We start from the raw sequence: 26,677 nt of genomic DNA, 5'->3' as shown, positions 1-26,677 counted from the left end.
GTTGTCAATATAACCCATTCCCATGGTCTCAGTAGTTGGTTCTAAGACAGACACATGAATAAGATCAGGTCATAAAAACTGCATTTTTGGAGTTTTCTGAGCTATAGATCTTGAGAGCAGCTGACAACAAGTCTAGAAACAGGAAGAGTTCTCTGAGAATGGAGGTAATACCTTAGTACTAAATTGTACTCATTTCACATGCTAGTAAGGTTATGCTCAAAATCCTTCAAGCTAGACTTCAGCAGTTGAGCTATTTCAAATTCTGAAAGATGATGCTGTGAAAGTGCTACACTCAATATGCCAGCAAATTTGGAAAACTCAGCAGTGGCCACAGGACTGGAAAAGGTCAGTTTTCATTCCAGTCCCAAAGAAAAGCAATGCCAAAGAATGCTCAAACTACCTCACAATTGCACTCATCTCACACGCTAGTGAAGTAATGCTCAAAATTCTCCAAGCCAGGCTTCAGCAATACGTGAACCGTGAACTCCCTGATGTTCAAGCCGGTTTTAGAAAAAGCAGAGGAACCAGAGATCAAATTGCCAACATCTGCTGGATCACGGAAATAGCCAGAGAATTCCAGAAAAACATCAATTTCTGCTTTACCGACTATGCCAAAGCCTTTGACTGTGTGGATCACAATAAACTGTGGAAAATTCTGAAAGATTTGGGAATACCAGACCATCTGACCTGCCTCTTGAGAAACCTATATGCAGGTCATGAAGCAACAGTTAGAATGGGACCTGGAACAAGAGACTGGTTCCAAATAGGAAAAGGAGTACATCAAGGCTGTATATTGTCACCCTGCTTATTTAACGTCTATGCAGAGTACATCATGAGAAACACTGGACTGGAAGAAACACAAGCTGGAATCAAGATTTCTGGGAGAAATATCAATAACCTCAGATATGCAGATGACACCACCCTTATGGCAGAAAGTGAAGAGGAACTAAAAGCCTCTTGATGAAAGTGAAAGAGGAGAGCGAAAAAGTTGGCTTAAAGCTCAACATTCAGAAAACGAAGATCATGGCATCTGGTTCCATCACTTCACAGCAAATAGCATTCTGCCCTTTATTTTTTTGGGCTCCAAAATCACTGCAGATGGTGACTGCAGCCATGAAATTAAAAGACGCTTACTCCTTGGAAGGAAAGGTATGACCAACCTAGATAGCATATTGAAAAGCAGAGATATTACTTGGCCGACTAAGGTCCATCTAGTCAAGGCTATGGTTTTTCCAGTGGTTATGTGTGGATGTGAGAATTGGACTGTGAAGAAGGCTGAGCGCCGAAGAATGGATGCTTTTGAGCTGTGCTGTTGGGAGAAGACTCTTGAGAATCCCTTGGACTGCAAGGAGATCCAACCAGTCCATTCTGAAGGAGATCAGCCCTGGGATTTCTTTTGGAGGGAATGATGCTGAAGCTGAAACTCCAGTACTTTGGCCACCTCAGGCAAAGTGTTGACTCATTGAAAATGACTCTGATGTTGGGAGGGATTGGGGGCAGGAGGAGAAGGGGACGACAGAGGATGAGATGGCTCGATGGCATCACTGACTCGATGGACGTGAGTCTGAGTGAACTCCGGGAGTTGGTGATGGACAGGGAGGTCTGGTGTGATGCAATTCATGGAGTGGCAGAGTCGGACACGACTGAGAGACTGACCTGAACTGAAGGACTACAATGCTAGTCTTCTCCATTTCAAAAGGTACTACCATCATATACCCAGTTATCCAAGTAAAAAAAAAAAAAATAGGTGTTTCCTTTGATTTTACCCTATTCTCAATATATAACCAATCAGCAACTCCTATTTAACCCTCCTTCTCTTTCTTCTCCGTCACTACCATCCTGTTCCCCAAGCCACACCCTTTTACTTGGAGGACTGAAATACCCTTCCAGTCTTACCCTCTGCCCACTCAAGTCTGATTTCCACACAGCATCTGTGGTAAGCTGAGTAATGCCCTCCTCCCCCAATTTCTCCTTAACCTCCAGAACCTGTGACTATGTCATGTTACTTGGCAAAAAGGTCTTTGCAAGCTATAAACCTTGAAGGCTATAAACCCTGAGATGGGGAGATTATCCTATAACTTCTGGTGGATCCAATCTAAGGCGACAAGTCCTTTAAAGAACACTTGGGAGTTTCCTGGTGGGCTGCTGGGGGGGGGGGGGGGGGGGGTCGCTCCACAGAAACAGAGAGGCAGTGGAACTTCCCTCAGCAAAGCCTGAGGGGTCCCGAGGAGGGGTGAGCCTGCTGTCCGCCAACCCAGCCCCTTGGCGAGCGAGAGACAATCAGATGCAACAGGGGTTCCATCTAAGCAGTTCCGCTTTATTGCCACAAACTCTTGGTTTATATAGGCAAGCAAGGGGGTTTTGCGAGGGACTTTCTATAGTTGCACCAATCACGTTAAAGGTCAAATCGTAATATGCCATAGTTGCACCAATCACGTTAAAGGTCAAGTCATCATGCACCTTCATTGTAATAGGAGTCTATCACGCACTGACCATGTGCACGGAAATCAAGAGAGCCAATCAAAAGTTTTGACAAACAACTTAGGCCTCGCCCTCATCTCTGCCGCCAGGCACCATCTTAGCTCCAAACCACAAAGCTAGCCCTTCTTTTTCAAGGTTTCCCATTTAGGGCCCCACAGTGGGCCAGTGGTTAACAATTTGCTTGCCAAAGCAAGGGACGAAGGTCCAGGAAGATTCCATGTGCTGTGGGACAACTAAGCCCAAGCGCCACAACTACTGAGCCCGTGCTCTAGAGTCTGTGCTCTGCAACAAGAGAAGCCACCTCGAGAATAAGCCTGTGCACCCCAACTAGAGAGCAGTCCCTTTTCGTCACAACTAGAGAAAGCCCGTGTGCAGCAATGAAGACCCAGCGCACAAACATAAATACAATGTTAAAAAGTGGAAAACTTCTCCCAGCTGAAATCAGAAAGATGCGGTAGACAGAAGGTAGAAGTGACAAGCGGTGCAGCAGAGAGGGCTCCTACACCTTGTTGCTGGTCCTGAGACGTCGGGGGCTATGGGACAGGGTCACAGAGAGATCCCCAGGAGCTAAGGGTGCTCCCCAGCTGAGAGCCAGCAGAGAAATGGGCACCTTAGTTCCACGTGTGCTTGGAACTGGATTCTGCCAACAACCAGAATGAGGCTGGAAATGGACTCATCCCCAGAACCCTCAGAAGGGAGCCTCCATTTCTCGGGAGAGTTTGAGCAGGGCAAACAGCTGAGTTATGCAGACTTGCAACTACAAAACTGAGCGGTAACGTTTTAAGCATAGAAAGCGAAAGTGAAGTCGCTCAGTCGTGTCCGACCCTTTGAGACCCCATGGACTGTAGCCTACCAGGCTTCTCTGTCCATGGGATTCTCCAGGCAAGAATACTGGAGTGGGTTACCATTTCCTTCTCCAGGGGATCTTCCCGACCTAGGGATCGAACCCGGGTCTCCCGCATTGGAGGCAGACGCTTTAACCTCTGAGCCACTAGGAAAGCCCAGTAATTTGATACAACAGCAACAGAAAGTAAATATAGCATCCATGGATACCGTCTTTGAAACAGAAATTAATGTCACTACTTTGCTCAAAATCCTCCATTATTTTCCCATCATATTAGAGTAAAATTCATCCTCTTTCCTATGGCATCCACGGTCTGATGGCTGCATGCTTCCACCATTCACTTCCTTCCCTATGCTCTCCTTTCTGACCCTTAGTCGACCCAGACTCCTCCCACCTACTTGCCTCCTTCCTGCCGGTCAAACCCTAGCATAAGTGCCATCTCTTCAGACAAGTCTTTCTGAGCACTTAAAACCAAGTAACCCCCTAATTGGGCTTCTTAGGTGGCACAGGGGTAAAGTATCTGCCTGCCAGTGCAGGAGAAGAGGGTTCGATCCCTGGGTCTGGAAGATCCCCTGGCGGAGGAAATAGCAACCCACTCCAGTATTCTTGCCTGAAAAATCCCATGGAGAGAGGAGCCTGGTGAGCTACAGTCCATGGGGTCGCAAAGAGTTGGACACGACTGAGCAACTGAGCACTGTAACCCCCTAATTACACTGTCACAACACCTTATTGTCTCTCTAAACATTTAGCATTTTCTTATTTTTCTTATCGTGTGTATCCTCCACTAAAATATAAGTTCAGTGAAACCATGGGCCTTGTCCGTCTTGTACAGTAATGTGTTCTGAGTGCCTATGGGTCTCGATAAATACTGAGTCCATTTAGTCACTGGGACATTAGACTAAGTCTTATCTAAAGGCCTAATGTGCTAGTAAATTCCTTTTATGGTTTGAGCTAGTTTGAGTTAGGTTTTCTGTAACTCTCAACGTGAAACCTCCTAACTGGCACATCCTTTGTCTTCCCTTAGAGGAGTTTTGTGGTTTTGATTAGAGGATAATTGCTTTGAAATGTTGTGTTGGTTTCTGCTATACAACGTGAATCAGCCAAAAGTATACATATGTCCCTTCCCTATTGAGCCTCCCTCCCCCTCACCTGTTTCACTCCTCTAGGTCATCACAGAGCACCAGACTGAGTTCCCTGTGTTTATACAGCAACTTCCCACTAGCTATCCATTTTACACATGGTTTCATATATATATATATATATATATATATTTCAGTATTTACTTTCTCAATTCGTCCTGCCCTCTCCTTCTCCCACCATGTCTGCAAGTCCATTCTCTACATCTGTGTCTCTCTTCCTGCCCTGCAAGTAGGTTCGTCAGTACCATTTTCCTAGATTCCATGTATATGTGTTAATATACGATATCTGTTTTTCTTTTTCTGACTTACTTCCCTATGTATAACATGCTCTAGGTTCATCCACCTCAGTTCAACTGACTCAAATTTGTTCCTTTTTACGGCTGAGTAATATTCCATTGTATATATGTACAACTTCAGCTCTAAAGCATATCCTTATAACCATTTCACTCAGTATAACAAGGGTATTTCTATTCATGTTTATATTATAGGACCTTCCCTATCCTTAGGTTTCACCTTATCATAGAGTAGGTCCTCAGTAAGTTCTCATGGAAGGAATCACTGAGCTGAATGATGGTACAGGGAAGGTTGTGTCCATAATGTTTAAAACCCAACAGGCTCTTACAGATCATCAGATTTCCTATTAAACAAGCAAAAACTACTGCCCACAAAGCCAGAGCAAAATAGATGTACAGCAGGCCCTCCGACAATGGTTTTGTCCATTTGTATTACACCATTAATTATCAATAATCCCCAAATACTTTCCTGGCCAAAGAGAGAACTGAGCATGAGATCAGGCATTGTTTGAAAGAAAAAGAAAAAGCATTAAGAGTGAATTTTGAATAAGCACATGTAAATAATCTTAATAGCAATGATAAAACAGATAATTGTTCACAGGTGTCATTTCCTGGGGGAGGGAGAAATCCACCATTTCTTGCAAGAGAAAATGCTAATAGTTACATTAAATTTATGAGCTTTAATTATCATTCTGCTGTTCTAATTACTATGGTAATTCCTGAAGTCATGTTCTTTTACTCCTTTCCCTCTCTTAAGTAGATTCATACACAATCAAACACTTTTACTTTCTTCATGAATATGTGCATTTTGGCAGGGCTTTGACATTTATCTTCAATAATGATGATGTTGCTTCCAAAAACATGCAAATAATTAGCTTCTCAGTCTTTGTCTATGGCTCTTTTTTCTCTCATATATATATATATATATATATGTATATATATATATATATACACACACACACACACACACATACACTCAGCTAGCCACAAACATTCCTCTTTGTGATGTAAATACGTAACTCAGAAAATACTAAGAAGTTAGTTTCCTTACAAGCTGTAAGTCCATAAAGGTTTTTGTTTTGTTTTTTAAAGATTTTTTTTTTTACAGCAATACAGCAAAAATAGTTCACAAAATTATCAAGAGTTTTTCTGTCTGAGTCACATAACTTTGTTCTTCATACTCTTCTTGACATTCTAATTTTGATGACAATGATGATGGTGATAATATCCTGTAGCTTCCACCTACTGTACTCACCTTGTACAAAGCATTAGGCCTATTGCTTTAAATGTTATCTCATTTAATCCATCCAATGACCCTATAGGTAGATTGTGGCTCAGATGGGTAAAGCATCTGCCTACAATGCCGGAGACCTGGGTTCAATCCCTGGGTTGGGAAGTTCTCCTGCAGAAGGAAATGGCACCCCACTCCAGTATTCTTGCCTGGAAAATCCCATGGACGGAGGAGTCTGGTAGGCTACAGTCCATGAGGTTGCAAAGTCAGACACGACTGAGCGACTTCACTTCACTTCTTCATATACAAAAAAGGAAGCTGAAGCTAAGAGTATATGTAGCTTGTGCAAAGTCATATAGCCCCATTCTCTTCCCTCTCTCTGTGGGGCTTTAGTTATAGGAAAAGTAAAATGTTTTAACATACACATCTCATGCTTTTTCCTTTTTCACTTTTTTTCTCCTTTTAGTCTGAATATTTTCTTCTAACCTATCATCTAGTTGATTAAGTCTCTCTTCAGCTGCATCTAATTTTTTATTTAACCCTTCACTGAAGACTTATTTTTCTATTCTAGTATTTCCATTTTATTCTTATTTCTCAGTTTTCAGTTCACCTAAATTCTCCATCTTGTCATTTAATTTATTGGATATAATAAGCATAGTTATTTTTGAAAGTTTAAATGGGTTTCCCAGGTGGTGCTAGTGGTAAAGAATCCACTTGCCAATGCAGGAGACATAATGAGCTGTGGATTCAACCCCTGGGTTGGGAAGATCCCCTGGAGAAGAGCATGGCAACCCACTCCAGTATTCTTGCCTGGAGAACCCCATGGACAGAGGAGCATGGTGGGCTACGGTCCATGGGGTTGCAGAGTCAGACACGACTGACGTGACCTGGCATAGCATAGGCTTTAAACTCCAATGTTGGGCTTTTGTGGTGGTTCAGTGGTTAGGAGTTCACCTACCAATGCACGGTCAGGAGTTTGGTCTCAGGTCTGGGAAAATCCCACACATCCCAGGACAACTAAGCCTGTGTGAGACAACTACTGAAGCCCAAGCACCTAGAACCTGTGCTCCACAACAAGAGAAGCCACTGCAGTGAGTCCACGCACTGCAGTGACCACTCACGGCAACTAGGGAGAAAAGCCTGTGCGCAGCAACGAAGGCCCAGAGCAGCCAAAATAAATAAACAAACATACAAAGATGGTGCTCTGGTCAGTTGCTGCCAGATACTCAGTATGGGCCAGACTCTAGTTTTCTTTTTAACCTGTCTGTGGTAGGCAGAATTCTAAGACGGCCCCTAAGATTCCTACCCCATGGTGATGACGCTCTCTATAATCCCTATCCCAAGTACCAGTGGGCCCTGTAATTATGGTGAATGTCACTCCTCTGATTACATCACAGTCTATGGTAATGGTGAAGGAAATTTGTTGATGTAATTCAGGCCCCAAGTCAGTTGATTTTGAGTTAATAAAAAAATGGAGATTAATCCGAGGGGGGTGGAGTTGGGTGGGTGGTGGAGTCTGACTTACTCAAGTAAAAGGCATTAAAAGAATCTTTCCTGAAGAGAGATGCATTCCTGCTGGTCTTGAAGGGGCAAAAAGCCATGTTATGAAATGCTTACAGAGAGGCATGGGCTGCAGGAGCTAATGCGCTTAGTCCTATAATCACAAGTCACTGAATTCTGCCACCAATTTTATGAGCTTTGAAGAGGATCCTGAACTCCAGACGAGCAAGCCGCCTGGCTGACATCTTGACTCAAGTCTTGTGAGACCCAGCTAAGCTGTGCTTGGACTCCTGCCCCATGGAAACTTTGAGATAACAAATGTATGTTGTTTTAAGCTGCAAAGTTTGTGGTCATTTGTTATGTAGCATTAGAAAACAAATACACTATGAACTAACTGAACAGGTTTGCCAGAAGAAATGTGGGAGATTTCCTTATTTTTCCATGGCCCAAATTAAATTTGGAGTTATCCTTTCTTTAAAAGTTGGAATTTGGCTGTGTATCCTTCTTGCCCAGGTGTCCTTTACAACCTTTGGACCTCTTTCCAGATTCTTCTATGGTTCTTATCTAGTCAAGATTTCATCTTCTTCTTGGGGTTCATCTTGACAATTTCTGTTTTGTTAGGAAATCACCCAATTTTGGTAGGGTTTCCCAATTTATTTTTTGCTACAAAATTGTATACATTATTTCACATATATTTTTTGTCACTTCTGATTCTGTGATTGTCTTCTTTTGCTCTTTTTCTTAATCAGGCTTACCAGATGTTGTTTTCAGTAGTCTTTAAAAAAAATATCCAGCATTTTTGGGGTGGGCAATTTGTTTATTCTATTGTTTTCCTATATAATTGGCTTTAGTTCTTACCTTTTAAATTTTTTATCTTCCTAGCTTCCTGGTTAAATTTGTTAGTTTTTAATAACATTACTTGGATAAGTTAATGTTTTTTTAGTTTAATTTTTATTTTTGGCTGCACTGGGTCTTTGTTGCTTTTGCATGGGCTTTCTCTAACTGTGGGAAGTGGGGGCTACTCTTCATTGCGGTGCTCAGGGTTCTCCTTGTGGTGGTGTCTCTTGTTGTGTAGCAATTTGGGTATAAACCCTGTATATATAATCTCTCCTGTAAATATTTCAGTATATATTCTAAAAGATAAGGATCTAACAAAATAACAATGTCCATATCATACCTAAAATGTATAATTCTTTAATATCATCATCGTTGTTCAAAAGGGTCTACTCTAGTAGAGTTGGGGGGACAAGCACAGAGCCAAGTTCAAGCTGCCATCCTCCCAGAGTCCTCTCTGCTGTAAGGGCATGGCTTTCAAATTGACTATGAATTCACAGTAAGAAACACATTTGACATTGCATTCCAGATATTGACATGTATAACCGAAACAAACATTTCACAAAACAATACTTACAGTTACCATATTGGCTGCCTGCTCTCTCCCTTCCCTTTCCCTCTCTCTCCCTGTCCTTCCTCCTTCCTCTCTCTCTCAACTACTAAATGTTGGCTGCAACCTGCTAAGCTGATTTCACATTACACTATAGCTCTGTTATCTGCACTTCAAAGAACAATCCTATAAGGCAAACATCTAAGTATTAACTGAAAAGGGGTACCTCCTTGGCCAGCCCAGTGGTTAAAACTCTGTGATTCTATGGCAGGCGGCATGGGGTTGATCCCTGATCAGGGAACTAACATCCCACGTGCTTCATGGTATGGGCAAATAAAAATAATAAACTAGTGTAAAAATTAAGTGAAAAGGTTTGAGATGCGTTTCAGATACCTCTTCTGAGAGGAGGGGCAGAGAACTAGCATTTTATCTGCTCTGCGCCTGGTGCCACTCGTCAGAGCACCACATGCTCATTCACATCCTGCATCTCTCGCTTATCTGCACTGTTCGCAATTCTCAATTTGCTAGACTGTTCTAGCAACATGTACTTAACTGTAAGTATACGGAAACTGCATATGTATAAAGAGTCAGTATGAAATAGCTGAGATCCCAGTGCCATTTTCTTCTGTTAGGAAGTATACCTGTCTCCCTGACCATGTTTGCTTGGAATTTCAATATCTGCTTTGAATGATAGTCAAGCACATTTGTTATCTAAACACTTAGCAAAAATGTGAACCATTGCCAATTTTCCTGAGCTACTAAAGACTGAGAATTTGATCAAGAAGTAGAAAGAATTCCAAAGGTCAAAACAATAGCATTTATCTCTCTGAAGATAAATTCTGCTGATAGCAGCCTTCTCTTTAGAAACCTTAACTATAACCTTGAGTTTCAAGTGAAGCAAATAAGCAGCTAGCAAACCAAATTTTGTGAAAAAATGAACCCCTTCGACATTAGCAAGCACGATTAAGACCTTGCCACATCCATCCTTAGTGACGATACTCTATTTAGCACATATTTAATACACTTCAGTAAGCCAGTTCCTTGGTTTTTGACTTTCAAAGAACTGAGAGACACTCATTTTGTGTAACTTAAAAGAGCTTTATTCAGTACATAATCTTCATACAGTTCAGTACAACAAATTATAAAAGCTCTTTGTAAGATTTTACCCATAGGATATTAAGCACAGAAAAGGAATTGCCACAAGAAAGTAAGCCACGCTCTCATTTTCAAAGCTTTTTCCCATGAACAAACAAGCACTCTCTTTTATGCCAAAAGGTTGTTGTATATAAAGCATTTGGGAGCATACTGGCCAAGTTATATAATCTGAGAACATTTTGTCTTCCTGTTAATTTCAAGGTTTAAATGAAAATTTAAAAACTGAATATTTCTGTGTTACTTTAGGTAAGTTTTGGCCAAAGATGAGCTAAAATTGTTACAAGGTTCATGTGGAATCAGAATAACCATTTTTAGTTCTTTTAAAGATGCAGGCCAGATGAAACATTGGTCTGCGGTATCTCCATATGCCCTTGTCATCACCAGCACCAACCCGACACATACGAAGACACACACACTCACATAACACATTTGTCTAGTTGATCTCAGTGAGGTCAAGAAAATCACCTTTAAGTGGACAACAAATGACGTAGATAACACCTAATTACGGTCCTGGCTGCTATATCTGAAATGAATTCCTACTTTTAAGTCTGTAATAAAGTGACTGGAACCTTTCAACTCTAGCAGATCAGTCACTGTGATCAGCATCAGCACCTAGTCATTTAATGAAGTTAAGTAGGTCAAAGCGGGGAATCGTAACTTCACGCATATAATTTGTATATTCATTTGCTCATCTTTTGATGTAAAGCTGAGACCTTTCCTTTGCATAAGGGTCCAATGACTGCGGTTTTATTCTTGAATAAATCATACCAATAACATGCTTTGGGTACATTTTAACATCTTCTGATCAGTCTAGATTTTTTTAAAGGTGAAATGAGGACTAAAATAAATAAATCTGTGAAGCAATCTAAGCTCATAAATTTTCTTGAATTTTAGGTTCTCCCAATATTTTATAATTTTCCCAAACACAATTAATTTAAAAGCAGTTTTTACTAGTGGCAATGTTTATCAAATATGACCAAAGCATTCTAGCTAACTTTCATAGAAATAATCCTTTTGTTTTAGATCAAAATGTCCTGGATTTATGTTGAACCGTGTATTTACAACAGGAAGTAGAGCATGCACAGACAAGCAGAGAACTCCAAGGAGGGAGCTGAGGCCTGTGAGAACAGAGCAGCGTGGAGCAGCCCCCAGTGGTGCTGGGTGGCAGTCAGCGTACATGACGATGGAAACTATGAAGGGATCTGGTGAGTTGTGTAAGTAAAGGATAATTAAGAGCACTTACTGTACTTAGGGTTTCTTTTGAATGCTAACTCTGAAGCAACATCAAGTGGCATTTCTATGCATAAAATACAGCCATAATTTGAGGTCATTATCAAATATTAGCACAGCCACTGAGATCCCTGTGGAAGGGACCTTGGGCTACAGGTCACTCTCGTTGGCTCGACACAGAGCCAGGAGTCAGCCGCTTTTCCTCTCTTTCCTCCTGTGTACTCCAAGGAGAAGGTCATAAAAGAGAAAACTGAGGAGCACTAAAAATATTTAACATGATTCATTGAGAGATTTGGTCATCAGGAAATAAAACGTCAACTATACATGGTCACAGTGTTTTGGAAAGAGTGTATGTATGGATTCTGTCTTGCAAGATTTTTTGGCACTTTATATTTTTCACTGAAGACTGAACACTAAGTGTTTTGGCAACAGATGGCACCTAAACCATGAAAAAAAGATTACTGTGTGCCATCAATGCAGTGATGATAAGCATAAAAATTTAAGTACATGTTTCTAGTAGATTGAAACTCCAAATACCCAAATGCGTAGATTATAATAATACATATAGAAATATTTAAAATAAATCAAAATATTTCTGAGAAGGTAATAGGGGGTTTTAAAAATGTAACTAGATAGTCTAACATACTGTACCTTACATGTGCTTGGTTTCAATTAGAGTAAGGCACTCACTGAAGAGTGGACTGACCCATGCTGTCAGCTACAACAGGCATGCATCATTACGGAATTAAAGTTTTAGCACTGATTAAAATGTTTTATTATTGTATTATCCTAAACTGCAGTGGTCTCCAACCCTATTAAGGGATACAAGATGTAATTCAGGAGTTTCAGTTGCATAATTTAATAACCCAGCTACTGTCAATTTTTTATTTAAGTAAGTTGTGATAAAGGCCAAGTGTCCTTGAATCCAACATGACAGTGTAAAATTTCTTTCTGAATATTGCTTAATAAGTAGTAGGTGAATATAAAATCATTTGGACATATGATATATCCATCTTCATGCCTACAGTGATTTACTTTAATACCATTGTGAGGAGGAACATTTAAATCATCTCCAACTGGCATGAGAGAGGAAAGTTAATTTCATTAGCCGTCTTGATTTAGTTGAAAACACAATATGCTTTTATCAGCAACTTTTTTACATGTCCCTATCATTAGAAATTAATTATAAAAGCAATTATCAAAAAACTTTTGAGCAGGTACAAGGTACACATAATCCTCTTCATTGTTGTTTACAAGTAAGCATGACTTAGAGGCACTTGGTTACCTTTGAGTAAGAAAAAGAACAACCTATCAAGGGCCCTTGCAGTAAGATTGGAGACCACAAATCAAACCTAGTATGAAAATGCTTTCTGCCAAAAATATCATAGTTGTAAGTTAGTTAAGATACAACAATTAAAAAATAGTAAGACTTTGCAAGGTTCTAGGCTGTAAAAAATACAAAGGCTAAAAACAAAGAGTTTACAAAATCTTGCAAACCCAGTAAATTTGAATGAGTAAGAAATAAAGAAAAATTTTCTTACTTGCAGGATAGGTTAAATAGTATCAACAGGTTTTAAAATGATAACACTAAACAGTAACGAATTCGGCTCAGCTATGTAACATTGCTGCTGCTTTAAGGACTGACAGTATGGAATTTGTAACCCTTTTCTGTGTCCAGCATTTAAGAGATGCATGCACATGCTCGTGTACACACATACACACACAGACACACACTGCTGAAGCGCTACCCGTTACATTTCAGACAGAGCACGACAAAAAATTCAGATACACACGAAGACCTAACATGATCTTTCTTTAAATACTAAAAGCATGACAAATGGAAGACATTATAAAATTTTTAGGTGAAACAGGACAGTAAAGAGCTTTTTTTAAAAAGTCACCAGTTGGTCTTCACTGGTAAAATACTATTAAATAACTTAATTATGCATTTCCTCAATTCGATTCAGCTATAGCTATTGTGAGTCAATTAAAAATTAGAAGTATTTCAAATCCTGAACAGGCTCTGGATTTACAACAGGATATGCAACTGTTCCGGGCTCCCTAGGTGGCGCTAGTGGTAAAGAACCCACCTGCCAATGTAGGAGACGTAAGAGATGCAGGTCAGGAAGATCCCCTGGAGGGCATGGCAACCCACTTCAGTATTCTTGCCTGGAGAATCCCATGGACAGAGGAGCCTGGTGGGCTACAGTCCATATGGTCGCAAAGAGTCAGACACGACTGAAGTGACTTAGCATGCACACACGCATGCAGCTGTTCAGGCTTCCTAGAGAACACGTACTGTTCTCCCCAACAACAAACTTCTAGATCACTTTTAGAAAGTGGAAACGTTTAGGCTAAAGAACATTCATGGAACAGGACAAAGACTGAAGCTTGTATAAGATACTTTCAAAGATGGTAATGCTTGTGTAAACATTTGTAGACTTAATCATATCACAGCTTTAAGGTTCGGGCTACCTAATTACATATGAAACATCATCTGAGTTTCATTATGATGGAGTTTCATGTATCAAAAATAGAGATTGAATAGAAAGCTCTGTTACTTGTTTCTGGATAGCTTGTAAACGTGGAATGTTTTGTTTTGGAACACTCTAGTGAAGTATGCCGTGTAGGTGGGCAGGTTTTTTTTAATCTCTTCACAGAAGCGAGGGTGGCCTGCAAGTTTCAAATCAGGATCATTTTCTCCTGGGCCGTCCATCATCTAAAGCCAAAACAAAACCAAATACAATTTGGGAAAAAAATCATATTTACAAGCCAAACATAAGTAGGAATAGGGATTGAGTTTCTTTAAGAATGATATGCTAGTGAACTTAAATTGAATGATATCAACGTCACCTGCCGCTTGGAGATATCTGGTTCATCCTTTTTCCCTTGGGAAGTATGACCCAGGGCTGAAGAAGAGAGTTCTGTGTCAAACAGTGTTCACCTTTAATGGTAAAGCTAGAACTAGAACTTGGATCTCCTTGTCCTGCGGAACACACTACACTGTTCCTCTCACAAAAATCAAATATAAGAAGAACTCCTATGACCAGAGAAAGCTTTTCAACTCATTAGATGGCCTTGTTAGAAACACTTACAAAAGTTACCTACGAAGTAAAATTTAAATGCAGGTATTTGGTCTGTACCTTCTCTGAATTCAAGATAGTTACGGACAGTTATTTTCCTTGGGCAAAAATCAAATATTCTTTTTTCTTCCCTCGGCTTTATTGAAGCATAACTGACAAATAAAATTATATATATTTAAGGCATATCGGAGAAGGCAATGGCACCCAACTCCAGTACTCTTGCCTGGAAAATCCCATGGATGGAGGAGCCTGGTGGGCTGCAGTCCATGAGGCCGCTAAGAGTCAGACACGACTGAGTGACTTCCCTTTCACTTTTCACTTTCATGCATCGGAGAAGGAAATGGCAACCCACTCCAGTGTTCTTTTAGTTTTGTTTTGTTTTTTTTTTTTAGTTTTTTTACACTCCAGTGTTCTTGCCTGGAGAATCCCAGGGATGGCGGAGCCAGGTGGGCTGCCGTCTATGGGGTCGCACAGAGGCGGACACGACTGAAGCGACTTAGCAGTAAGGCATATAATTGATGATTTGTTACACATAAACACGGTGAAATTACGACCACAATCAAGTGGATCAGGACATCTGTGGTCAAAGGATACAAGCTTGCCTTTGTAAGACGAGTAAGTTCTGGTGACCTAAATGTACAGCATGGTGACTAGTGTTAATACTGTAATTTGCTAAGAAAGTAGATCGTTAAGTGTTCAGAATCTCAAATTCTGTAGTTAAGTTTTTTCTTTTCAGAGTTAGGCTAGATTTATCCTCCCCCACCCCAATTTTAGAAATATCTATCAGCTTTTAACACAGCCCCAATAATTACAGCAAATACCACTTCTATAGGGTGAAAATCTTCTGTTTGCTCTATCTGGCATAGCGCCAAAAATATTTTCCCTTAGAAGGGAGAAAAGAGAAGTATCTGTTTTCCTGCTCTGGAGTGTAAGCTTGGCCATAGAAAGCCATCTCTGTGGAAGTGTGTTAGAGGATGAAAAGGGACACCCAACGGGAGAGCAGGGAGAGAAATGAGATTCTATCATGGGTGGGGGCAGAGTGGGGGGAGGGCACAGGGATGGCAGCGATGTGGGGATGGGGCACTGCAGTCATTTTGAACGAGCCAAAATGATGGTTTGGAGCAGCAGTTTTAGAAGGTTGAGGTTTCTTTTTTCACTTCTGAAGCAAAATTGTAAAAAAAAAAAAAAAAAAATTCTACCCAGAGCATGACACAGACCAGGTGAAGACAAAGCTGCTTTATTTGGTGTGAAGCTGGGGACTAGAGCCCCACTCCCATCTCTCCCGCTGCCCAGCTCCCGTGGTAAGTATCTAACATGCCAAGGTAGGAATTCTGCAGAACACAGCAGATGAATGCTGGATCTATCATGTAATTCTGCAGACACTCAGTCTAAAGGCTGTTATGTTCCTCAGGACTCACCCTGGACCCTCTCCTCCCCGGGAGATGCCCCATGTGTGCTGGCTGGCATGCTTACGTGTCCATTGGCGACGTCCAGCAGGTCCCGCAGCCGGCAGCCCCGGTGGTGCCTGCGCTCGTAGCAGATGCTGTCTTCCAGGATCACGTAGTCAGTGCCAAAGGACCTCAGCAGCGCATGCACTTCCTCTGGGGCCCTCTTTGCATATATCTGATAAACCTTCAAAAGCAGATAAAAAATGAATAAGGCAAAATACCACTTAACATAGAAAGTCAAGACTATCTATCGATGTAACTTCCCCCAGGGGTGAGTCTAATTGCAGCCACCCAGCTCCCTATCTCTTCCCATGCAGGTCATCTCATTCACCTATAGTCCTGGAGTGTGTGGGATATTTCAAAGAAAGAAAACTGTTGGCAAGAGGGAGAGTCAGTTATGCTGAATATATTTGGATTTAGACACCAAAGAGATTTGGATTGAGAATGTATTACCTTGAGTTATGAATATATTCATTAGTAGATGTTGATTCTAAGAATGCTTCACCAAGGTAAAGAATGAGGCAAAGTGAAAGCTGCTCAGTCCTGTCTGACTCTTTGCGACCCTGTGGACTACAGCCCACCAGACTCCTCTGTCCATGGAATTCTCCAGGCAAGAATACTGGAGTGGGTTGCCATTCCCTTCTCCAAGGTAAATAATGCGATTTAGTAAATAAGACATGACCTTTCCCTTTGAAAAGGGGACCTTCAGACTAAGAGGAGTGGAGGGGACTTTGGAGGCACAGATGCGTGCAAGGAGACCCAGACTCTGATGATGGCAGTTGGGGAACAGGACCCTCACGGGGCCCCTGGACGTGGGCAGGGGCAGCAGCCATCCTCTACTGCTGCTCTGCTGCACTCGGCTTGACCAGCAGACCCTACACTTTCTCTCTCGTCTTTCCTGGAGGGAGAGCAACGTGCAGAGCTCAGGGGCATCAATAGGAGGTGTCTTCCCAGTCACCGCCAGCTTCACACACCTGAAGTCCTGTCTCCCAGGACTTGGCGGGGTGCGGGCGGGGGGAGGCTGGATGGGGTGTGCATGGGGAGGGGGTGGTAATGAAAAGCAGTGCTGCTTCCTGTGCCGCCCACTGATTCTCATACGTCTTGGAATTAAGAGACTGGGTTCTGACAACCTTGGTCAGCATGTCCGGACGGATGTTGAAATGGCAGAGGGTATCTGTTTATGCTGCTAACACTGTTCGGTTAATCCTACCTACAGTCCAGCACCAGCCTCAGAGTAAGGCATTTGAAGGATTTGAAGGTCATGACTGAGGAGGGGCACTGGGACCTTCAGGACATCAATTTTTAGGGCATAAAACAGCACTGAGGTAGGGACTGGATCTTGGAGAGGATGAAACACAGCACTCCCATCTCTCGAGTCAAAGCGGTGGCCACCCCCTGGCTGAATTTTGGAGTCTGGTGAGCCAGGCAGCTTCCCCTCTTCCTCAAGCTAACCTGGGGCTATCTGGAACATTTGGGCCAGTTGGAAAATTCCCATTTTAGCTGGAATCAGACAGTTCTCTTTAAAATGGAGGAGTTAGTAAAAATCATTTGCTTTTAGGCTGCTGCTGCTAAGTCGCGTCAGTCGTGTCCGACTCTGTGCGACCCCATAGACGGCAGCCCACCAGGCTCCCCCGTCCCTGGGATTCTCCAGGCAAGAATGCTGGAGTGGGTTGCCATTTCCTTCTCCAATGCATGAAAGTGAAAAGTGAAAGTGAAGTTGCTCAGTCGTGTTCGACTCCTAGAGACCCCATGGACTGCAGCCTACCAGGCTCCTCCATCCATGGGATTTTCCAGGCAAGAGTACTGGAGTGGGTGGCCATTGCCTTCTCTGGCTTTTATCCTAGTTATTAAGAAATCTCATCCCCTCAAAAGACTTTCCAACAGACTTTTAGCCACCAAGATTATAAAGTGACTGACAAGAAACACTGAAAAGTCTGGAACCCCTGCTGGTAAGGACCAAGACAGGTACCCTTCTGTAGCACTGACCGGAATGTAAAGTTGGTGTAATTCATACAGACTTAGTAATTCTATCTCAATAAAAATGCCCATACCCTGTGACCCAGCAACTTCACTTCCAAGAATCTGATGTACATTTTGTATCTGTGCAGAGTGAGCCCTATACAAGTGTGTTATTTGAAACACTGTTCGTGGAATTGCAGAAGACAGGAAAACAACCTAAATGGTTAAGTAAAATTTGCTATTTCCACATAACAAAATATTAGGCAGCTTTAACAATTGCAAGGAAGCTGTTGATAAACCAATATGGAACAATCTCCAAAATATATTATGTGCTCAAGAAAAGGAAGATGTAGTAGGTTCTTTTGTTTAAAAAAAAAAGAGGGAAAAGAATATGAATTTACATGTGTATATACATACACATACATTTGTACATACATAAAATTGCTGGTAATGTTATTTGCCTTCTGGGAGAGGAACCGCTAGTTGAAAGACAGGGTTGGGATGGGGACTTTTCTCTATGTTCTCTTTTGCATGTTCTGAACTTCTTAACTGTGTGTTGCCCCCCTACACACACACACACACTCACACAGACACACTCACTCACTCACACACTCACTCACTAGAAATGGCCCATAAACACGGTGACCAGCGCAGCTCTCAGCACAGCTCTCCCCCTTTCTCTCCTCGCTCCAGTTCCAGGCTCCGAGGGCTCCATCCTCAAACACTCTGTCCTAAACATCTCAAGGCGCACTTCTCCTCGGGTACTCTTCTAACCCGAGAGGAACATAAGGCCTAAATGGCACGCCTTTAATGGACGGGGCAGGTCAAGGTCTAGGTTCCGGAGATGTGAGTCCTGCCAGGCACTTCAGTTGTGCCTTCCCCTCAGGACCCGCAAGACAAGCAGCTGGAGCCCTGGCTTTACCAAACACGAGCCAGCCCACGGCTGCCCCACGAGGAGCCAGGTGAGTTCCTCACCGCTTTCGTCCGCTCTCTGAGGCTGTTGTCTTCGTAGTGCGGGTGGTTGGTTAAGGTCCGTCCCGTGCATAGCTTGACGCCCGCCAGCAGCTGCATGCTTCCAGCAAACACAGCCTTCCCTGGAGTGTTAGCGCTAAAAGATTTTAAGAGTCTGAATTAACCTCACTGCTAAGACTTCCATGAAGACAATGCCACACACTCAGGATGACCCGGCTGTGTTAAGAAAGGCTATGTATGAGTTGGGAAAAATAAGAGGCTGCTGTGATTCTGATCTGCACTCAAGTTGTTCTATGAAATTTTTCCTATCTGATTTTGACAATGACTGGGAAGTTTCTGATTTACTGTTTTGATGGGTTTACTCTTACAATGAGTTGTCTTTGGATGTGGGTACCTCCTGAGTCTTCTAGGCTCAATCCCACAACCCTCTCCTTCTCCTGTTCCAAAGGGACAGCTTCTAACAAGAGGCCTTAAAAGACTGCCAGTGCCTTTTGTATTAAACTTAATTAAATGGGCTGCCTAGACTAAAACAAATTATGCTAGAAACTGCAGCGGCCATGAGTTGATTCCAAGGGTTTTTGGTTAAAACCAGAAAAAAGGATCACAGATACTACTATAAATTACTTTTCAGAAAAAAATAATTGCTAAAAACAAAAGAACGCAGAAAGAAGATTCTGAACTAGCAGGTATCTTATTACTCAGTATGAAGCTATACAACATTTTTGATGCGGGGCAGAAGTATTTTATGTATTTCTCTCCTTTCGTCCTGATTATGAAAGACTGAATGCATCTTAAGAAGTACAGGACATTCTGATACTAACTTATGGTCTCACTTTCCAGTTATCACCAAGCTGTGATTCTCTGCCTCCCCATAGGGTGTGAGGGACAGCTGACGGAGAGCCAAGGGAAGACTTCCTGATTACTGTGATACTGTGAAAGCATGTTTTCCTTTTCCCCCTGGAAAAAATAATCTTAGTCACTTGATTCAATTCCCTTCTATTTTTTAAAACCTGGGAGCTACCATCAAATCAATGAGGTGTCATTTTATCATGAAGAACATAACAGTTGTTCTGTGGACTCTCCTTAATGCAGAATTTCCAGTAAAGGTCCACTTGAATAGTGTGAGATACATTCACCCGTCTTGTGTGAAAAACAAGGAGTTGACGGCTGCTAGGCTGAGTTAAAATGGACATAGTCTGTCTGAGAAGGAGGCTAACTGAAATCATTAAAACTCAACATGAAACTGAAAGGGAAGTCACTCAGTCATGTCCGACTCTTTGCGACCCCGTGGACGGTAGCCCACCAGGCTCTTCCGTCTATGGGATTCTCCAGGCAAGAATACTGGAGTGGGTTGCCATTTCCTTCTCCAGGGGATCTTCCCGACCCAGGGATCGAACCCAGGTCTCCCACATTGCAGGCAGACGCTTTAACCTCTGAGCCACCAGGGAACGTGGCAGAAAAAGCCAGAGCATACCATTCTCAATGTTTTGGACATCAGGGCATGAAACTTGCTCTAATGTTCATTCTAAGAGAAGACTCATCATATTCATATATTCCATGCGGATGTTCTACTTATTACATTTTTATGCTAAGACTGCAGCACAAATGCCACCCAACAAAGGCCTTACAAAGGATGTCTACAAGCAAGGCATTCTACAGCTCAAGCCGAAACATTGACAAATAATATACTTTACAAAAGTGCAACATTTTCTAACAATGACATCTCCTTCACTTGAATTCCAATAACCTTTCTTAAAGTGATGGAATTACAGTGAGCACACACAGGGAATAACATAGGCTGTACCCTCCCTTATTCCTGTTGGACGCCAGAACGGATTACAAGAGAAAAACTTTTACACGAACCTGGCTGTGCTTCACAGGATATCATCATTCTGACAACCAGATCCAGAACACAGGCATAAATACATGTCTGCTCTGCCCCCCGCCCTGAACCAGCAATTTATAAGAAATTCTTGACATGCGTCCCACACGATCAAGGAAATAGGAGGGTTTAAACGAAAAAGGGTAAAGGTGCACAGAGTTCCTTAGTGAAAGATTTTCTAAAAATTTAGCTTAGTTCAATGAATACTTACTAAATGCTCAGTCTGTGCCATATATACTGTGCTGCTCTCATTTACAGTGGGTCATAATTGCTAAAGAGAATAGATATGAACAAATAAGATGAAAGAAAATGTCATCATTTTTCCAAATCTGTCTTCTTTCCTTCTGTATACTCTTAACTGGCACAAACCGTCCTACTGCAGTAAATTATACAAAAACGCCCTCTTCGGGTCCTCTGAACCAAAGAGGTTTAGAATGCAGGGAGAAGATGCGTCTGGTCTCCGTGTTTAGCAAAGCATGAGGTCAAGGTGAGAACCCACAGAGACAGAACCATCCTGGTCTATATGGTCTTACTGAAAAGCAGCAGCTGTGCTGACAGTATCCACTCAAATCTTTAGGCTGTCTGAGGATCATCCTTTTGAATATGCAACAGAATTCAACATCAGGGAGATGTACAGAGCTGTTGGTAATGTTGGCCAAGACGGCCGACTGGCCTGTTATCTATTCATGGCTAACAAACAAGGCTTCTTTCCCCTTCCTGGGCTATCATCAGAATACTTCAATGAGTTATATAGTTCACAAAGGTTTAAAATGTCAACAATCCTAAACTGCTTGCTGGGGACTTACAAGATTCTACTTGCTTCAGAGTTATAAAGTTCTACTTGCTTCGGCCAAAACATTACTGAGAGCCTACTACGTGCTGGGCTGGTATGATACCCTGTCTTCAAGAAGCTTACTGGTTGACAGACTCAGCTCCCACCATAGGCAAACACTTCAAAGCAAACCCACAACTAGCCCACCACATACTGATGCCTGCCTTTTGTGGGCCTGCAGCTGTGCTGGAAACAGAACACCTCAGACGCGGCAGGATCGTGGTAAACATGCCTCTCCCCTCTGACAGCACCTGCTGCCCCTGCCACCCCACTGGCTACGGTCCCCAAGGCAACAGCAGCCTCACCAGGAGAGCAGGTCACGCCACATGACCGCTTAGAGGAGGTGAGGCTCATTTGATTGCGACAAGATTTTCATGTTTGGCCTCATTAGTAAAAGAGTCAGAAAGTTTAAAAGAAATGTAATCCGTCTCAACTGCCGGTGCTACAATCCTCCGGATTCTTAAGAGTCTTTCACTAAAGGTTCTTGGTTTCATTTTCAGCAAAATACAAGCACCCCTAATGCCTATGAAATGGATTTAGATATAATAATTTATTTGAAAACGACTGACTTCCAAGCATATAAAGATGCTGTTTATTCATGGGGTTGTTTGACTTGGTTTTATGTGCTAGCCCTGTGGTAAATCTGGGACATTTAACTGCTCCCTTAAATATTTAATTTTACCCATAAAGCAAATGCAAAAGTAAAACAAGGAAAGCGAAACAAAATGAAAAAAAAATCACACGTTTTCTAAACTTTAAAAACCTAGGTTTGCAGTATTTTATGTTTTCCTTGGTGAGCTCAGTGGGCAGAGGGAGCAGGGGTTCTTTGTCTCGACTTAAAATATGCAGCATGACAGATGGAACGATGGGTCTTCTTCCTTCACGGACACTTCTGCTGACACAGTCTGTGGTCTGTGTCTAAAATAGCTAATGTGCTTTTAACCATTGAATGACACTTCTCTATTATAGAAAAACAAAGCAATTTTTACCAATGTTTGAACAAATTATGTATAAAATGAAAGAATAATTTGTTTTTATAGCTCTCTGCCAAGCTCCATAGCAGGCTGCCCAACCTGCAAACAATTTATTCTGTAAGAAATGTCACTAAATAATGACAAGGACTCACAGGTCAAATGGATTTACATTATATAATGTAAATGTCATTCTAGGAAGACCTGATGGCATTTTTGAACAAATAATCTCATTTATTTTTGAAGCTCTAAGCTTCAACAAGTTAATTACTGTTGAACTAATAGGTAAACTGAGCATTATAATATAACGTGTGAACATTTGCTTTATCTACACTTCAAAAATTTATAGAATTATGCAAATGCCACAAAATGATTCATTAAATATAAAAGAGGCTTATTGGCATTTAAGGTCTGAACTTAACCTACATCATATTTAAAATATACTGTAATTCTTTCTGCTTTGATTAAATGTGAAGGAAGTCTGGTCCATTTTTTCAGGCCCATTGAGAAAATATTGCACATGCAGGCTTCATCACTGGCAAGAAACTATTTCTAGTGAAAATCTCCTATAGTAGGTAAAATGTCACACCTCAAAACAGTCAGTCTATCTGAATTGCATAATGTCCAAGAAATGTTTCAGGAGCCAAAAATGAAACATTCTAAGGTTGCAAACGAACAAGGTATGAATTACCAATTGCTGTGAGATTTGGCCTTGAAGTGAATGTGCTTTCTAGTCACACATAAAACCTATAAAAGCTCCACCTGGGTTCTGCTGAAAGAGGTACCAGAAAGTAAAACAGAAAAGGCAGGTTTTTAGTTTTCGTATTCAGGAAAAACATCATTAGCAAAAAGGGGTTAATGTGAACACACACACTTAAATCTACTGGAAAATAGGGCATGTGGCAGTTCAGTATAACATGCAAGGTAGGCAACCAGCCCCGTGAACACACAGATGGGGCTGCGGAAGGCGTGGAGAGATGACGTCCTAGTTCTCACTGGGAAGACGCTGGGGGCCAGACTGCAACAAAAGGTCCTCACTGGTTAAAGAAGAATTTAATCTTCAAGCATCGCGCTCTAGCATCAAGTACATGAGGCGGACTAGGAGATGGTGGTAGCTCCTTCTGAACACTTAGCACAAGGGTTGCCCCTGCTGAAATAGAGAGTCATCTGTCTTCCCGAGTTTCTTCAGGTCACCGTTTCTTGTTTGACTCATTTTAGAGGCCGGGCAGCCATCCTGTGCTGACCCCAAAAGATGCGGTCATGTCCACCCTGACAAAGGACAGATGTGAGCCTATCACTCTGGCTACCTGAGAAGAGAAGCAGACAGGACAGAGAGGAGGCATCTCTCAGTAACAGTGCTGGGTGGGACCAGAGGCCCAGCTGCTGCCTTCAGACAATTCCAAACAGGCTTTCAGATACACTCCACGAATCCTTAGCCCACAGCCTTTCCTCCAGCACAGCTCAGACCTACTCATGTCACGAACACTGTGTGATTAGTCAAGGTAGTAGAGTCAAAGTAGAAGGTCATATTTTATATTTTAAAGTAGAAGAAATCAGGACAGGTTAAATGAACAGTAAAGTACATTTGCTTGTGTTTGGAAATGAAGCCTAGACCAGAGCTGATTTAAATGTTGATTTAAACAAACGCATTTTGTGTCTAAACAGACCCTATTTTGACATACATTCATCATCACTTAAGCTTATTTCACAAACATGCCTAGCAGCTATTTTTGAAAAAACAATAATTTAGATTTGAAGACTTTGAAGAGAAAACAGGCAAGATTAGATCACAATGGAACCATTTTTAGGGGAACAATACAAATCCTTCAGTTGCTGAGATTTGTAAAAAGTGAAAAGAATAAGTCTACACACAGGGAGAAGAACTGTTAGTAGAAGGAGAATGTAAGAACAAAGCCCACTTTCCCAAATGCAGACTAAAAGATTATCTTCTTTACACATGGAACAGACTCTCATCCATAATTTTTCAGAACCAGAAACGTTATTTTAAATAACCTCTGTGAGCAAGAGCATGAAAATAAAGGCACTGCAATAAGTATATCCAGTCTGACACAGCCAAAGATAACTCCACTAGAATACAATCTTAATGACACTACGATTAATTCCTAAAAGACTGGGAAGTGGCGGTGGGATGTTTATAATGCCAATCCAAGTAGATCCAGAAGGTGTGCCACCTCTGGGACTGTGCCAGCGTGGGCGCCCTACACCACTCCTACCAACGGTGCAATTTGAAAAACAGAAAACAGCAGCCTCACCTTCAGACGCGCATGCCATTAATTTCCAGTTGGCTATAGCTAATGCCAAAGTGATTAGCTTTTCTTTATATGAATAAGCCTTTTTCCTCTTACGCAATACATACGGAGGGAATTATTTACTCTACAACTGTCTGCCATGATTTAAAGTTAAATAAATAAATAAAGCACTGCTTCACACTCTCAGCACTGGAAATATATGAAAAATTATACTCATTGCATCTAGTCAAATCCAGTCCAACACTGGGACCAAAGCCACGTATATATTTTAGATACAAATCTCTATAAAATCCAAGTATTGTACTCAAGAGGCCCAAGCTATCAAACATTTACCATCGCTTAATACACAAGCCGTGCTAAACTGTACTGGTTAGTAAACATCAGTCACGAGCAAGTGCCAATATGGCTACTAAAATTCTAAGTGATGGAGACAACACAGCGATGCTTTCAGAATATGTCACATAAGATTTGCAGCATCTATTTATGTGTAAATAATTACACTGCTGCTGTTTAGCTATAAAATAGGGAAATACAACATTACAGGGCACAGGAATGCTGCTTGGAGTAAAAGAGTTAATTTTTGCTGGTGGGAGGTGGGTTTCATTAACAAAACTTTGAAAAACATGAATCTCATTCTGCTGCTGAATGCTAAGGTGAAGTAACTGTGCAGGCAAAAAGAAAAACCAATATAACACGAAAGCATTATGATGTTAGAGGAAGGAAAAGCTCTAGCTTTTGTATTTTAAATTTTCTCTAGGCCTAATCTTGGTCTATATGATCAGTTCAAAGAAAGTCTGCACTGAGCTAGTAATTAACTGTATTTTTTTTTACCGTATAATTTTTAAATGATTAACAAGGAAAGAATACTTTATATGTCAGTATTAATAGAACATTTGAATGCTATTAAAGTGGAAGAAATGCTAAAGATAAAACTGGCAGAGAACATAAAACTTGATTTCCACTGCTGTCACTGATCTGATACATCCTCTGATTCCCTCTCCATACCGCTACTTTCCCTTCTTCACGGGACTGTGGTTAGAGAGAACATTTCTTGAATGGAAAGAAATTAATTTCAAGTGTAGAGTTTTAAAGAAAAAACTTGAGAATGAATGTATCTTCATAATTAGATTCAGAAAAAAAAAACCAAAACCCAAAAGACCAAAAACCAAATGAGGCCTACAGTGACTCTTAAAAAAGCACTTTAATTTTCAAAGGTTAAAAAAAAAAAAATCCTCTTACTTAATCCAGTTCATCAGCTCCACTGTATCTGGATCATAGAATTCTCTCAACTCGGAGAGTTCATCCATCATTCCTGGCCAGAACTGAAATTAAAAACAAAACTAAACAAAAACAAAATCCACCCCCAGGCCCACAGCTACCACTAAAATTAAAGTGAAAAAGGAGGAACTGCATATAACTTGTGAACTAAGTAAACCCAGTAACTGGAAGAGCAGAACTCCTTCACCTCTGAGGTCAACCCTTCTAAGTGTAAAGTGAGATAAAGTCTGAGAAAAGTTCCCCAAATCATTTTGAGCTGCAGCTAATTAGAAGTACTGGTGTTGCCAACTTTAGAAACTGAACTTTATTTTACACTAGCAAAAATGCTGTTGTATGTGTGTCAATATCCAGTAAAACATTAATTTGGATATGATAGGAGTGGCAACCATGAGAAAGTTCACAGGATATGAGAAAAATGTGACTAACTAACTTCCTGTATTTATCTTTAAATGCAGAATGTACCCTTTGGAATACAGAATCTCATTGTATCCTCACAACTCCTCAGGGAGAAAGATGACGCAGAAGGCATCATTACCATGAATATCTGTTCTTCATTTTTCTAGTTTAGAGACCTTGGCTCAGAGAGATAGATAACCTGACTTGCTCAGATCAGACTGGCAGAGTCATAACTGGAAACTTTTCATTCTGTGCTATGGTGAGTATATTGTTTGTACTAGAAATCTGGACAAATGGTTTGATGAACATTAATATAATTACAGGTACAA

General features: G+C 41.4%; 1 protein-coding gene across 7 annotated transcripts in view; it reads right to left on the bottom strand.

Moving 5' to 3' along the window:
• Positions 1 to 9,949: 9,949 nt before the first annotated feature.
• DPY19L3 (dpy-19 like C-mannosyltransferase 3) overlaps positions 9,950 to 26,677 on the bottom strand; it is an 81,103-nt gene continuing 64,375 nt past the window's right edge. For 5 of the 7 annotated variants that reach the window (XM_015100545.3, XM_012190103.5, XM_042231927.2 and 2 more), the window contains 4 exons: positions 25,914 to 25,996; positions 18,723 to 18,855; positions 15,814 to 15,972; positions 9,950 to 13,976 (listed from right to left, as the gene is read on the bottom strand). In XM_015100545.3, the coding sequence (XP_014956031.1) occupies positions 13,815 to 13,976; positions 15,814 to 15,972; positions 18,723 to 18,855; positions 25,914 to 25,996 (537 nt within the window). In that variant the 3' untranslated portion in view covers positions 9,950 to 13,814. Of the gene's footprint in view, positions 13,977 to 15,813; positions 15,973 to 18,722; positions 18,856 to 25,913; positions 25,997 to 26,677 lie in introns of those variants that run through there. The other 2 variants (XM_060398024.1, XM_042231929.1) reach the window with 2 other exon arrangements.

This window comes from Ovis aries, chromosome 14, assembly GCF_016772045.2.
Source record: "Ovis aries strain OAR_USU_Benz2616 breed Rambouillet chromosome 14, ARS-UI_Ramb_v3.0, whole genome shotgun sequence".
In the NCBI taxonomy this organism is placed as follows: Eukaryota; Metazoa; Chordata; class Mammalia; order Artiodactyla; family Bovidae; genus Ovis; species Ovis aries.
The sequence above is the reverse complement of the archived record's forward strand: the minus strand, read 5'-3'. Positions and strand labels throughout refer to the sequence as shown.